This window comes from Lissotriton vulgaris, chromosome 2_2 (assembly GCF_964263255.1).
Source record: "Lissotriton vulgaris chromosome 2_2, aLisVul1.2, whole genome shotgun sequence".
In the NCBI taxonomy this organism is placed as follows: domain Eukaryota; kingdom Metazoa; phylum Chordata; class Amphibia; order Caudata; family Salamandridae; genus Lissotriton; species Lissotriton vulgaris.
Window position 1 is genome coordinate 76,250,183 of NC_141688.1, and position 15,777 is coordinate 76,265,959.

At 40.5% G+C, this 15,777-nt stretch overlaps 1 protein-coding gene across 2 annotated transcripts in view; it reads right to left on the reverse strand.

Annotated features, from left to right (window-relative positions):
- The window catches only part of COMMD4 (COMM domain containing 4), a 47,627-nt gene that overhangs the window by 4,857 nt on the left and 26,993 nt on the right, over positions 1 to 15,777 (reverse strand). For both annotated transcript variants that reach the window (XM_086959314.1, XM_086959315.1), the window contains 2 exons: positions 9,534 to 9,614; positions 7,474 to 7,647 (listed from right to left, as the gene is read on the reverse strand). In XM_086959314.1, the coding sequence (XP_086815440.1) occupies positions 7,474 to 7,647; positions 9,534 to 9,614 (255 nt within the window). The remainder of the gene's footprint in view (positions 1 to 7,473; positions 7,648 to 9,533; positions 9,615 to 15,777) is intronic.

Consider the following 15,777-nt stretch of genomic DNA (forward strand, 5'->3'; position numbering starts at 1 on the left):
TTCATTTAAAAATTTCGAACATAGAAGCGTGGCTAGTAAAAGTTGAGGAGTTGGTGCAAGGCACCCATCAACTGGTACAGACAGCTGCTACTAAACCAACAGTATGCTTGCTATCTTCTAAAGCGAAAGAGTGTACTGCAGGCCCGTCTTCTAATCCTGCAACGACTGAGCAAAAGAAGTGCAAGGATGTGACTATTATATCAAATGCAAATAATCCTGCTCGCATAGCAAGCAGAGTAATCACAAGGGGGATGGAAGGGGGAAGTAATGATGCAGCTGCAAATGATATAAATCAACAGGGACATTGTGAGAACCTCTACAACTCATCACAAAATTTAAATTAACCCCGAGAAGCTACCCCATATACGGTTGTTCTGGCCAATGTTCCTCCTTTGGCATCTAATGTATATGAACACTGGTCAACCCTAAGGAATAAGGCACTCCACTTCCTTACTACTAGGACTGGTCTGAAAGATCACCTCTTTTCGGAGTTTAAAATGAACCGTAGGATCAGATGGGTTGGCTCTTCTCCAAAGTCATTAAGAGGTTGTTGTAAATTGGCAGCAATGGGTTAGCATTAGCAGAAGCCATCTTGTATTTAGAAGTTATCTTATCGGCTTTGTAAAAGCCATTTTGTATTTCTGGCAGCCATTTTGTTTGCCATGTAAACTCTTCTATACCTCTCACACCGGTTGTTGACCGTTCAGCGGTCACATTGTATCTTGGAACATTGCTGGAATTCGATCGAAACTAAATATACAATTATGGTGGGATTTTGTCTTACAATATGAAGTTCTTTGCTGTTAACTGCTCTTAAAATCTGCCTTTGGACAAACTATATTTAGCATCTTCCACCAAGGGCCTAGCTAGTAGAATGCACCTGCTTCTCTAGTATAACTGTCAGGCTATTTTTGCCAATGTATGGAGAAGTAACTCTCCTACCACTTTGTTGAGCAAGCAGATCTTGTGTGCCCATCTTAGTCATTTTGCATGCTTACATGAGCCAGGACTGCCCCTTGGTCCTATGCGGACTATGTAATCCTAAGCATATATAAGGCCTCTGTTTTCTGCACTCCTCAGACTGCCTCATTCAGTTGCTAAGGCTTCTGTGTGACGTAGTCTCACTCATTTGAGGTTATTAAAGATGTAACTTTTATATTTCAGCTTCTGTGCCAATTTCTTCTTTGTTGGTTTAAAAGGACCAAGTATCAGTGGGAACCCTAGGAACCTTTTTTGATTTCTACAAATGGCGCTCCAACGTGGACCTCATCAGAGAAGTGGCTATCTGAGGGAGTGATCTTGTCAGGAGACAGAAATCTACTGAGGAGGACAGGACAGGATTCTACTAAGGAGGTACTCTGTGCAATAATGGCTTACACTATGAAGTTCTTTGCTTCCAGGAGACCTGGACCAAGAAAGCGATCCATTTAAATGGGTATAGGACTTATCATATCCCAGCGGTTGAAGGTCGGAGCTGAAGAGCTACGGGTGGTCTGTGTGTGTATTTATCTAACACTTTGAGTTTAAAGCTGATAACTGAGTTTGCTAATGATAATTACTAGTTCTGGATCTGGATTCAATGTTCTCCATACCCCTGGACAACTTTTACAATAATATTCCCCCAGGCTTAGTGTGTACCGTGATCAAGAACATGTCTAAATCATTGACTCTCTTTAGCAAAAGTAAAAGGAGAGATAAAATGTTATTTTTGGTGGGGGAATTTAATTATATGTTGTGTGTAAATGCTGAAAAAAAACTTATGTGGGGCTCTATGTGAAGAAGGTGCATGCTCTTCACATTTCAGTCATACTGCCTTAGGGGAACAGATTCTGGGGATTCTCTATCTCTGCAGCCCAGTATATTTCTGATCTTCCTGATTTTGATTCTCCACATGATGTCACCCCTGACTGAGAACCTTTTTGGCATGAGTATTCTAAAAAAGACAGTTAGGTCATTCAGAACTTACCAGTTAGAATTTGGACAACCATTTGTTTGGTAAGAGTCGTTCTGCGGCACTTGCTGTTGGTTTTGATGCCTTTGTTTGGTAAGGTAGTTTAGTAACACTTACTGTGGCTTAGATTTGCGTTGGCCAACTTTTGATTAGTATGTATGTAATATGTAAATTGCAATTTATGTAGGCAGGTAATCAGGAGATTTTTCTCTGTTTGACTTTTGTTTAAACGGCGCAACGTACGAAGAGTACCTTAAGTGCTACTTTGATTATATGTTTACATATTTTGCAATATTTTTGGCATGCCTGTTTCAAGCACACATTGAAGAATGTGTTGCTTTTTGGAGGTACCATAGTAAGATGTGAATTAAATTAGCCGGCTCCCTTGAGGGAATAGCTAGATAGGTTTAGGTATAAACACATTTCTTTCTTGGTGATTCTGTATCCCCATGAAATTCAAATATGAAAAAAATACAAACAAGGATCCTTTTTGTGCACAATTTTATGAATGGAGATATAGGATATTTCTAACGCCCCTTAGAGCCTGTAATGAACTTAGGTCCTCAATGTGCACCAGAAAACCACCTGGAAATTAGGCAGCCAAGATATTGGCTACCTACACATAATCGTTTCGAGACTTTAAGTGGCCTGGAAGACAATGATTGACTCTGCTTTGAGTCTTGTGTAAAATTCAATCATGTTACGGGATTGCATGAAACTGGTGATATTCAGAGATATGATGGTGAGAGGGAGCAAGTGCCCTATGATTCTAGCAATGAGCCTTCACATAGAGTCCAGGCTGTCCCTAATGACCATACTCAATTAGTACATGCTATCACGATCCCAATAGAGGGTGTAAACTCTTCTATACCTCTCACACCTGTTATTGACCGTTCAGCGGTCACATTGTATCTTGGAACATTGCTGGATTTCGATCGAAACTAAATATACAATTATGGTGGGATTTTGTCTTACAATATGAAGTTCTTTGCTTCCAGGAGACCTGGACCAAGAAAGCGATCCATTTAAATGGGTATAGGACTTATCATATCCCAGCGGTTGAAGGTCGGAGCTGAAGAGCTACGGGTGGTCTGTGTGTGTATTTATCTAACACTTTGAGTTTAAAGCTGATAACTGAGTTTGCTAATGATAATTACTAGTTCTGGAGCTGGATTCAATGTTCTCCATACCCCTGGTCAACTTTTACAATAATATTCCCCCAGGCTTAGTGTGTACCGTGATCAAGAACATGTCTAAATCATTGACTCTCTTAAGCAAAAGTAAAAGGAGTGATATAATGTTACTTTTGGTGGGGGACTTTAATTGTATGTTGTGTGTAAATGCTGAAAACAACTTATGTGGGGCTCTATGTGAAGAAGGTGCATGCTCTTCACATTTCAGTCATACTGCCTTAGGGGAACAGTTGAATGAATGTATTAATAGCTTTGACCTTGGGTCTGTTAATGAATAATGTGCATCACCAGCTCCCATGCCGCCAACATTTAATGGTCGGGGTTGTTGCTCTACCATTGATTTTATGTTAGCCTCTATTATCTTTGCATCTAGACTCCACTCCTTTCACATATCTGATAACTCACTTAGTGACCACTTTCCTCTCTGTATAACTGTCACACTGACATTTGAGAAAATTTTAGGGACTAACAATAGTGATTAATTACTAGAGAACTTAACAATCGCAAGCACCAATATTTACTCCCTGCGATGGGCCATGGTGGACCAAGCTGAGATTCTTAAAACAGTAATTGTCAAATGCAATTCAGATATAAAGATATGCCTCAGTGAAGATATTATCGCTGCTGTTTTATTAGCGTCTTTTCAAACAATTACTTAAGTAATCAGAGAGTCTCTCTCTAGGCAACATAAGAGAAAGAGAGCCCAGAGTGGGTGGTTTGATTCGAAGTGTACTCAAGCCTGCTCACTGTTAAAAAAAGAATTGTACAGAAAGTCAAGAAATATTAATGATGAGCTAGACTGGTTTACAAACAAGCGATTAGAGATAAGAAAAACATGATAAGGAAGGAGGCTCTGGAGGCCTCAGTAAATAATGACAGAGCAGGTTTCTGGAAGGCAATTATAACACCATTTTTATCAAACGATACAGGCCCTACAATTGAGATAGCAATCATGGAGAATCAATGGATAAAGCACTTTACTCAGGTATATGCAGGAGAAGAATTCTCAGTAGAGGCTTGAGATATAAATGCTTCTCCTCACTCCAAGGATTTAGTGTTTACCTTGGAGGAAGTTGAGAAGGCCTAACGCCAGCCAGGGCGGTAAGGCTCCTGGACCAGATGATGTCCGCATATACATATTTAAATCAATTATTCCTCTGTGGGGGCCTCTTCTTGTGCAGGTGCTTAACGCAAGTTGTAACGTTGGTTTCCTACCCACTTGGGTAGAGTCTACCATTGTGCCTATCTTCAAAAAAGTAGACAGGAATGACCCGGGTTGTTACAGACCAATCTCTTTGTTGGATTCTATCACAAAGGTAGCAGGCCGAGTCATATTAGAGAGCTTATTGGATTGGGCTGATGAAAATTCGATCCAATCAGATGTGCAATATGGCTTCCAAGCTGGTTTAGGAACAGAAGAACAGGGTCTGAACCTCTCTCTGTTGGTGGGGAAATACACGAGGGCCAAGAAAGGGAACCTGTTTTTAGCTTTTGTGTACCTCTCAGCCGCTTTCAACTGTGTGGTCCACTCGAAATTATGGAAATTGCTGGGAGATTTGGGGGTTGATGCGAATATTTTTTATTTTCTTAAACGTTTTTATAGTGACGCTAAGGCACGCGTACTCTCCGGCTTGAAGGGAGAGTGATCGGCCGCATTTTTGATTAGGAGTGGAGTCAGGCAGGGCTGTGTCCTGGCTTCATTCCTTTTTAATTTGTATATAAATCAGCTTGAGGAAGCCTTATGTAAAGTTAACCAGGATTTTCCTCAAGTAGCTGGCCGCCCAATCCCAGCCCTCTTGTACGCAGACGACGCTGTCCTGATTGTCACGTACACAGGTGGGACTACAGCGCGTCGTGGATAGTTTTACCCTCATTATGAAAGAACTGGGTTTAAGGGTTAACTCTTCAAATACCTTCACTATGCGCTATGGTAGAGATTTTAAGATAAACACAGATATTTTTATTGCAGGACAACAGATTGAGGCTACTAAAAAATTCTCTTACCTGGGTATCCTTTTCTCCCAGAACGATTCCTGGGTACAAGCTGTAGCATTAAAAAAATTGGCTCTTCCACGCAATACTTCTGCCCTTACTATATTTGCCAGGAAATTGGGCAAAAGACCTCCTGAGGAATTAATTAAAACATACAAGGCAAAGGGGGGCGCACGAGTGGAATGGCCGCCATTAGGTGAGGCTCCTACTCCTCGGAATCAATATCCTTCATTAATCCTCCCAAACTGGGTCGAAACTGAGCTGCTGTGCATAACAAGGCTTCCTTACATCTTGAGGCACACTCGCTGGAAGTTTGGGTCAACACACAATATATGCTGAATTACAACCTATTAAATCTAGGCCCAAAGATATCTGGGGACCGCTCCAGAAATACACACTACAACAAGAGGCAGACAATGAGGGTAGTGGGGATCAATATGATGCAGGACCACTGGAAGGTCCTGGGGGAGGAGATACTGTACAATAGTTTTGGACATGTCGTCGGATAACGTCATCATCTAAATCTGTGGAGGATGTTGATTGACCTGCTCTAGTGCAGGTACTGTTTCAGGATATTAAGGTTTGGCCACCTTTTCTATATGATTGCTGGTTCTATGTCTAACGATTGCACATTTTCTTGGTTGAACATCCCCCACTTCCTGACTATACATGTACGGGACTGACCTTCCAAATGTTCCCCACTGTATTGATTTTGACCGTATATGCAGTATTGATGAAATGCCTTGCTAAATGCCTACTCACTTTGTATGGAAAAAAGTTATAAATAAAGTTTAAAAAAAAACATACAAGGCAAAGTGTGTTTCTGCAGTTCTTTATGGAAGTGGGTATGGGGGTTTGCCAACCTCACCCCCATACAGACAGTTGAAAACTCTTTTCTAAAATACATTTTAGCCATTCCAAGTGGTACCTCAGGGTGTATTTGCCACGCTGAATTAGGCCTCCAGTTTATCTCTGATTTAATCAGGTCAGAGCCTGTGCTATTGTGTCACAGGCTATAGTCGAAAGATGAAACAAAATTGAACATAGATACCCTTTCAGACATTATGAAACTGGAAGGAGCAATGAGGATTCCCTGGCTGAGATATGTTCACGATTTTTTTAAGGATTTGGGCCATTTACAGTATTTTTTAAATCCTTCTTCTATTAAGGCAGTAACCAGAAAGGATCGGAGGAAAGAGTGTCTAATGCTGCTGGATACCCTGAGAATGACATCTGAGATTTTAATGCCCTCTGTCCTGCACAATCAACTGATTTTAACTACTTTTAATATTCAACCCTACTTATCCTTTGTGCCCGGTGCCTATGACAGGTTCTTATTAACCCGTTTTAGGCTGAGGATCTTTCATACATTAGTCACTTTCCCCGGTATTAATGATTGGAAACATGATCTCCGGCCATGTCCTTGTGATAATATCTCCCCCAAACGACGATTCATGTTACTTTATTTTGTAAATTTTTCTCTGACAGGCGGTTGTTTTTGGTCCCTATTTTAAAACAATCTGGATTACGCCAATGTTGCCCTGCTCTACTGTCATTACAATTATTAGATAATGAAAATGGTGTTCTAAGAATTATAGCCTTTTTGAAAAAAGTGTTTTATCTTAGGAAACTTATGTTTACTTGAATGCTTTGTCTTGCACAGTAATGATGGTTATATATTTTTAAGATTGTAATACTGTAATATTTAATGTGATTATATGTAATGTTTTTTATTATCAATTTTTACATGAAATTTTTTATATGTGTTATAACTAGAAGCTTTTATGATTGCTATTCAACAATCGAATAAAGCTATTTTTGATTGATTGATACCCTTCAGACTATACTGATGAATGCTCTCAAGACTATACAGATTAGGAACATTATTTAACATTTGGTGGTTGGATTACAGACACACCAGGACAGTGAAGACACCACTTCTGCTGTCTGCTAAACACATTCAATATTATTGAGAGAGATGCCAACTAGTGAAGATCTTTTCACTAAAAGTGCTTACATTGGTGTGGTGGGAGCACTTCTCTTGCAAATTTAATGGGTAGATGACCCATCTACCTTTATCTTTCTCAAGTTACTTCTGAGCTGGACATGTGTCTTTAGCTCAAAATACGTTTCTTTCAGAGCGAGCAGGAGGCATTTATGAATATATTTTTAGTTTGGAAATGTATAAAGCACAAAATAAGTCAAAATGTGTTAAGTTATCATGGATTTGTGAAACAGGATGTTGTAGCCATAAGTATAATGCAGGCTATGTGATTCACTTGGATTTTTCTACTGCTGCATATATATGTGAGAATGCCTTCAGTTGCATCCACCCACCTGTTAAAAGAACCCTGAACTTCTCTGCAGAGACGGTCATATCCACTGGCTGCAGACTCCCTTCACCATCTCGCAGGTTGAACTTTAGGTGGATCAATGGCTCATTCACTTGTGCTAACACACTTGAGCTCAGTGTATAATCCACTCGCCACGACGCAGAGTCCAAGCGGGACACTATGGAGCAGATGAAGGAGACCATGATTGATAAGAATATCGGTGACAGACGGGGGAGGGACTGAGGGTACAAGAGAATGAGAAAATTGAGGTATTTAAGAGATTAAAGAGACTAAGGATGATGCTAAGAAAAAACAGATGATGAGTGCGGGGGGGGGGTCACAGAACAGGGTGTGAGAAAAGACAATACAACAAAACATTGAATAAGGGTGGGATCCAATGGAAATGAGGTCGAGACAGGGCACAGCGTTTGGAAAGAACAGAAAAACAGAAGGTAAGAGACAAGAAGAAGAAATTAGATAAGAGTGACGGCGAAAGAGACAATCAGAAGACAAATTGACAGAAGGAAATGTGATGTATACCAAATTATCAGCAGTGTGTAATGCCTGGATGAGGAGGAAGAAGGGGAAAGCAATGGAATTCAGAAACATAAGTGGACGCATGAACAGGAGAGACTTAAATCAGTGAGAAAAAGGGATGATGTTTTGTTGAGGGGCTTACTATAAAGTCCATGGTGCACAAATATTCAGGAGAGAAGCTCATATGATTATAAAGCCTCCAAAATAAGTAATGAAAGTCAAGAAGTGAGTCTTTAACTACTCCGTCTACTAACTTCACTTCAGTAGCAGGCTGCCTCCACGTCTCATTGAGTTATCAGTATTTAGGAAAAGTGTCCCTCCAACCCCTTTTCACAAACGTAATTTTTGGTAATTATAGATGTGGAACTCCGTAGATTGGAAGGCTCCAATTAAGCCTGGTGAGAAATACAGAAAGGAATCCGTTTTATAAAATAATACAACTTTAAGGGTGAGTTTTTAGATCGTGTCTCTGGAAAGAAAGTGGAATTCTAGAGAAAAATAGTCAGATTGTGCTATCCTACTTTGCATTAGGGAATACGGTTCCTTCTTTCTCAGTCAACTTATAAATTTACTGTTTGCTACCCACCCCTATGTTTTAGATTAATTGAAAAATCACTTTTTTGTGGCTTCTACAAGAATAGACAGATAGTGGATTAACTAAAACCAGGATGTTAGCCCACAGCATCCCCATTGACACAAGGCTACTGCCTGCATGCATTTATAATACATAACCCTTGAAGAGATTATGATCGGACTGTGCTGAAATCACCCAAATTGTTTTTGTTTTATTAAAAGAAAAAGATAAGTTCCCACTTCACAACCATAGATGTTGGAATAATTTGTTTCCTGTTCTCTGAAACTGTGAAGGTTAAGAACCTGCAGAATTGTGACTCAGCTTGGCCAAGTGAGGCAGTGATGGTTACTGTAACAGAGGACATGAGAAATACCAAATTGTGGGCACAGCAGCATGTGCCACAACAGCAAGTGGGGATACAACAAGACCACCATAAACACGGACAGGTATAGCTTGTGAGAGCAAATTAATGAAAAAGAGAATAGGATTCGAGGCACATGAATGAAAGAAAGAGTAAAAAGGCAAGGGAGAAATACGGACAGAGCATGACCAGAAAGATCGAAAACAGAGGCAGCCATAGGGCCCAATTAGTTACAAGTGGAGGGAGGGGAAGGAAAAGAACTCCCTCTTGCTATCCCACTGTTTCCTGGTCCATTATACTCCATATCCCCATCCTCAACCCCCCTCCCCATTTTCTACCAACTATGTGCTTTCATCTGCATGAAATAGAGATTAATGTGCAGGATTCGGCTCACATAAACTGGGTCCACATATTTATAACCCATTCCTTGGAGGTTAACTTGTAGTTACAAAGTACTGGAATGGTGGTACCGTATAGCACTAGTGTTTAAAAGTGTGGAGCCTCCGAAAACTCGAATTGGAAGGTGCAGTTAAGCAGTTTATTCCCCTGGATCAGACTACCCCACGCCTCTTCCCAGGAGATTTTAACTTACGTCGTAAACTACAGTCTCGCAGTCTGTCCTGTAGGGGGCTCTGTTTATCTTCATAGGATCTGCACAACCCAGTAGCATGTTCTGCAAAACAATGTCAAGGTGGACATCAGAAAGATCACTATTTATTTAGAAAGTTTTGTATAGCGCAAACGTGATCCTCTAAGGTATCAGAGCGCTTTACATGGAGATCACACCAAGTGCTAATCGTGTTATCAACATACAAACATATGGGTGAGACAAAAAAAATCAACAATTAAGAATAGGCTAACAGTGGTTGGAGTAGAATAAAGCGCGTACAAGGCAGGATAGTCTACATAAGAGTTTGCTTTCAGAATCTATTCAATGTCATTGATATGTTGATTTAGGGTAAGAACTTAGTAGATATGACTTGGCTTCTCTTTTGAAGGCGTGGGTGGAGGAAATTAGGCGAAGGACCAGCGGAGCGACAGCCGAGACTGTTCAAGCCACTGTTTTCTTTTTGTGAGTTCGTTGGGGTTTCAGCAACAAGGTGCACGCACTTCGTGAAGATCTGCGGCCCCCTGATTTTTCTAGCTTTTGTGCCAGGTAACTGGGGGTGTTGAAGTGTAGCGCTTTGTGCATCACGCAAACAATTTCAGTTGGATTCTTGCTTCATATGGTAGCCAATTTAAGGTTTTTATGGCTGGTGAGATGTGTGCATTTCTTTTAGTTCAGATGATAAGTCTTGCCTCTGCATTGAGAGAGGCTCTTAGTGGTGCTAATTTGTATTTAGGTAAGGCACATAGTGCGACACTACCGTAATCCAATCTGGGTAATACTAGGGCTTGTACTGATGGTTTTAGATCTTCATGAGGTAGGTATGGTTTCAGTTTCTGCAGAATGCTCAGTTAGTAGTTTGCTCCTTTGGTGGCAGCACTAATGTGACTGCATATTTAGGTGTTTGTCTAATATAATACCTAAGGATCTGGCAGAGTCTATGATGTGGGGCGAGCATTTGAGGGCTGTAAGATGATTCAGCCACAGATCAATCTTGATGTTGTTAATTTGTGGAGAGATGAGAAGAAATTCAGTTTTAGCAGTGTTGAATTCGAGGTGCTTAACCGTGAGCCAGAGGTGTGTATTTTGTAGGATAGAATTGAGGGATATAATGTCATCTGGAGAGGCAATTTTGAGATGTAGCTGGGTGTCATCAGCGTACATATGGTAGTGGATGTTAGCTGATTTTAGAGGGTTTGCTAGTGTTTCCAGGAATAAGTTAAAGAGAATGGGGGAGAGAGCGGATCCTTGAGAAACACCAAGAGTTATCGCTTGTGGCTTAGATAGAGATTGATTCATTTTGACTCATAAGGATCTGTTTTGGAGGAAAGAAGCGAACCATTGTAATACGGCCTCTGATAAGCCCATTCTTTGTTCCAGTAGTTTTAGTAGGGTGTTGTGTTTCACGGTGTCAAAGGCAGCAGATAAATCAAGCAATATTAAAAGGCATGATACGTTCTTGTCCAGTATTTTTAGAATGTCTTCTACAATATGGGTAAGGGCTGATTCTGTGCTGTGATCTTGACGGAAGCCTGATTGGGATTGATTGAGTAGTTGAAAGTTTTCTATGTGAATGCAGAGTTGTTTCTATACACATTATTCTAAGAGCTTTGCGAGTGTAGGGATGTTGGAGATGGGCCGGAAGTTGTTAGGGTCAGAGCAGTCTTCCATAGTTTTTTTTATAACGGGTGTTACTTGACCGATTTTTAGGCAGTCTGGGACAGTGCCTTAGCGTAGAGAGGCGTTTACATCTTTGACCAGGTTTTGGTCTATTTGAATATACTGGGAGGTAGAGGGTCCGTGAAGTGGTTAGATGGGTTTAAAGATGAGAATATTGTAGATTTCCTGTTCCCTGATTGGGGAGAAAGCGTTCCAAGTGGCATTATTTTTGGAGGTTAGGCAGGGTGGTTAGATTGGGAGTTGTGAAATAGGTCAACTGGGAGGGCCGGTAGTAGTTCCTTCGCTAGTTGAAGTTCATTCTCTATCTTTGTTGTTTTATCCTTGAAGAAGGTGGCTAGTACTTTGCAGTTTGGTAGGGTACTAGGTCCGGAGTCTTTGGGGTTTGATGCGTTACATGATTGCTGTTTGACTATTTTGAATAGTTTTGTTTGCCTATTTCAGGCCTGGTTGAGTTGGGTTGTGATAAAATTAGCTTTCGCCTGTCTTATTCTTTGATTGTATGTGTTCCTTATTGATCTTAAGCATTTTAGTGATTTCATTGATGGAGTCTTTCCAAGCTCTTTCTGCCGTTCTTAGGTTGCATCTTTCAGTGTTCAAGTTGTCGTTAAACCATGGCTTTGAGTTTTTAGTGGAGAGGTTTTTCTGTTGTAGGGGAGAATAGAGTCCATGACATCTCGTATCGAATTATTGTAGTAGTCAGTGACGTCGTTGACATCCTCTATATTGGTCTGTGGGATCAAGGAGTTGTTGCATAGAGTGGTTAGATCATTGTGGCTTATATTACTATGATTCCTTTTCCACTGTTTGATTTTCTTCAGTTGGCCATTTCTAAGGATTTCCTTTAAGTTGATGAGGAAGGTGATGCGATAATGGTCTGACCAATCACATGCCGTAACAGACTCTAAGGAGCTAGTGTCCGACTTAGAGATTAGAAGGTCCAAAGTCTCTCCCTTATTGTGTGTGGGACTGTCGCAGATTTGGGGCATCTCATAGTTTAATAGTAAGGATTTTAAGCTATTTACTGAGGGGTCATTTAGGTAATTCCAGTGCAGAATTAAATCACCCAGGAATATCTGGGGCCCTTGATGATTAATATTTATTGTTAAGATTTCCATAATTTGTTCGATGAACTCCGGGTTATCACCCAGAGGGTGATAGAAGGCATGTAGATTACAAATACCTTTGTTGTTGCAGGATATATTGATGCCAAGATATTCATATGCTGCTACATCCATTGTTTCCAATTGGCGTAATGATAAAGTATTGCGGTAGTTGCATGTTATTCCACCACCCATTTTCCCTGTTCTGTCTAGTTGTATGGCATTGTGACTAGGTGGAACTAGTAGATCTATGATAAGATGGGCTGAGATGTTAAACAATGTTTCCGTGAGGATAACTATATTGAACTTATGTGTGAGAATGAGGTTGTAGATATCGGCTGTGTGTTTATTTGCTGATCTGCAGTTGAGGAGCATGCACTTTAGTTGTTTGTTATTGTGATGAGACCCCATTTGTGATCAAGTGATTTTTTTAAGGTTGTTCTTGTTTATTCCTCTGTGATTGTGAGTCGGTTCTCTGAAAGGGTTCGCTTGGATGGATTTGATTTGATTATGAACAGCCTTGCTCATATTTAATCCCGACTTATAATATATGAGGAGTTCATGGATCTCATTGTTTGATAGTTCTTGCTTCGATCTCTTTGGTCTGGAATCCTCATTGGGGGAAGTGTAGTTTGCGATCCCACATTGGCTGTGTGAGTGGACTGGGTTGGGGTGATGTCTGTATAGGTGTCCTTTCTGGTTATCTTGGGGCTTTTTGCGTTGCCAGAGGGACCAAAATTGGCTTCTAATTGAAGTAAGTCTATGCATATATTCCTCTTAAGGTGCTTTAGGAAACGATTGATTTCATTGAAACGTATTACCCAATAAACTGGTTTAAGGGTAGTGGTGGGTTGAGTCGCGAGATCTGATAATGGTGTGTTGCCGTCAAGGTTGTAGGGTCTATAAGGTCTATGTGTGGTTCATTGAACTAACAGAACAGTGTCAACTCATCTAACAGTGATAAAGAATATTGGTGGATACCCGTAAACACTCACAGGATATCCATCAGTCACCACACGGAACCGCCCTTCATCATTTGGCATTCCTGTTGGCCACAAAAAGTTTTTGGGTACACCACTGGCTCAAAGAGGGGGGTCAGTTGGTATAACCTCCCAATAGACAAGTGGTGGCCAATAGTGGTAGAGTGTTACAAACTACCCATCACTTTAGTTACTGGGTGACTGATTTGCAGTGCTGTGAGACAGGGTGTGTGAGAAAATTGAGTGAAAATATATAAAATTGGGTGAGGGAGCAGAAATGAGACAACTTTATTAGGTTCTATGCTCACTTCGCCAATATTAAAAAGCAGCATAGGTAGATTTAACAAATATCTACTCTGATATCAAAATGGTCAACATGTTTCAGCAATATACTAGGGACTATAGAGTCCATTGCTTTCATCAGGACCAGTGTATGTTACAATGCTACTGCAAATAGTGAAGTGATGGATAAAAACAGTGACTGAATATTCGCGTTGCTGCAACATGAAAAAAGATCACCTGATGTTCAAGGTGTATTCCTTTGTTTGCAGAAGGTATATTCATCACATTTTAGTTGGAGCAAATAGCTCCAACCCGCCTGGCCACGGCTCAGGACACAAGGGAAGCACCGCTCTCTCCGTCGGTACTCCTACACCTCCTTCTGAGCCTCCCATACACCGGCCCTGATGAAAGCAATGGACTCTATAGTCCCTAGTATATTGCTGAAACATGTTGACCATTTTGATGTCAGAGTAGATATTTGTTAAATCTACCTATGCTGCTTTTTAATATTGGCGGAGTGAGCATAGAACCTAATAAAGTTGTCTCATTTCTGCTCCCTCACCCAATTTTATATATTTTCACTCACTTTTCTCACACACCCTTTCTCACAGCACTGCAAATCAGTCACCCACTAACTAAATTGATGGGTAGTTTGTAACACTCTACCACTATTGGCCACCACTTGTCTCTTGGGAGGTTATACCAACTGACCCCCCTCTTTGAGCCAGTGGTGTACCAAAAAACTTTTTGTGGCCAACAGGAATGCCAAATGATGAAGGGCGGTTTCGTGTGGTGACTGATGGATATCCTGTGAGTGTTTATGGGTATCCACCAATATTCTTTATCACTGTTAGATGAGTTGACACTGTTCTGTTAGTTCAATGAACCACACATAGACCTTATAGACCCTCTGACACTGTTTGTTTTTCTGTACTTAGTTAGGGAATGTGTCTTTGTTTGGTCTTTAAAATCCCTCAGGCCCTTCTCCTACCTCTTTGTTTTTTCGTTTGCCGTCAAGGTTGCCTAGTTGAGAGCATGAGTCATTGTTAGCTTTATCTTTATGTTGTGTAGATGTGATAGGCTGATTGGATGAGAGGATAGGAGGCTTAGGACTGGAGGTAGTGGCAATGTTACTGGATCTAGCTGATCTCAGGTTGATTTGGTGTGCGGCTGTGGGTTTGTGGACATTATAGTTTCCTGTATGGGGGGGGGGGGTCAGAGAGGACGTGATGGTAGAGAACTCATTGGTGCGATCTGGTGAAGTAAAAGAGGGGTTAAGTGGGGGGAGGGGGGGTGAAATGCCAAATTATTGTTCCCTGTATGGCGGGTCAGTGAGAACGTGATGGTAGAGCCCTCATCGGTGCGATCTGGTGAACTAAGCGGGGTGAGTGGGGGGATGTGGGTATCTTCCTAGACAGTTTACAATGCGATAAACAATAAAAGAATGTGTAGATATATAGAAAATTTCAAGCTAACAAGTACATGTACAGGAAATAGTTTTTATTTGAGATAAACACTTTATAAAAAAAATTACATTTAAAAACCGATTATTGATCACAGTTGTGTGCAAATCATACAATACATGAAAAAAGTCATAAGTTAAAAAATACATAAATACAATCAATCCAATAAAAAGTTGTGGCTGAGCTAGTATCTCATTTGACGCGCGTTACGGCGTGTGTGGACGCCTTCGTCAGGAAATTTTAATGTAGGCCACAATGTTCCTATAATTTATAAAAAAACATAATCCGTTTCAGAATTCCAGTACATGTTAAGTCAGTATGTACAATAAACATAGTCATAATATCATGTTTAATATCTTTAATATTCATACACGTTCTAACAAAAATTAATTAATAGATGTATTACCTTCACAGAATTAACCGAGTCATAGGAGAATTAAGTATGAAGAGCTTATATAGGAGAATAGATTACAGAACTTAAGAGAGGGGGGCTGGAGATAGAAGAAGTTAGATAGAGTTGAGAGTGTAGGTTGTCAAAAGGAATAGCGTATTAGTTAAGGATATTATCGTTTAGACCTTGTGTATTACAAGGCTAAAGAAATGGTGAACATAAAAAAGATCACAGGTGATAGGCAAAGAGAAGTATGTAAGAGAGTATAGATAAACACAAGGTGCGGTGATATAACAGAAATTGGTGTGATTAACCCAGAGTGACCATAATTAG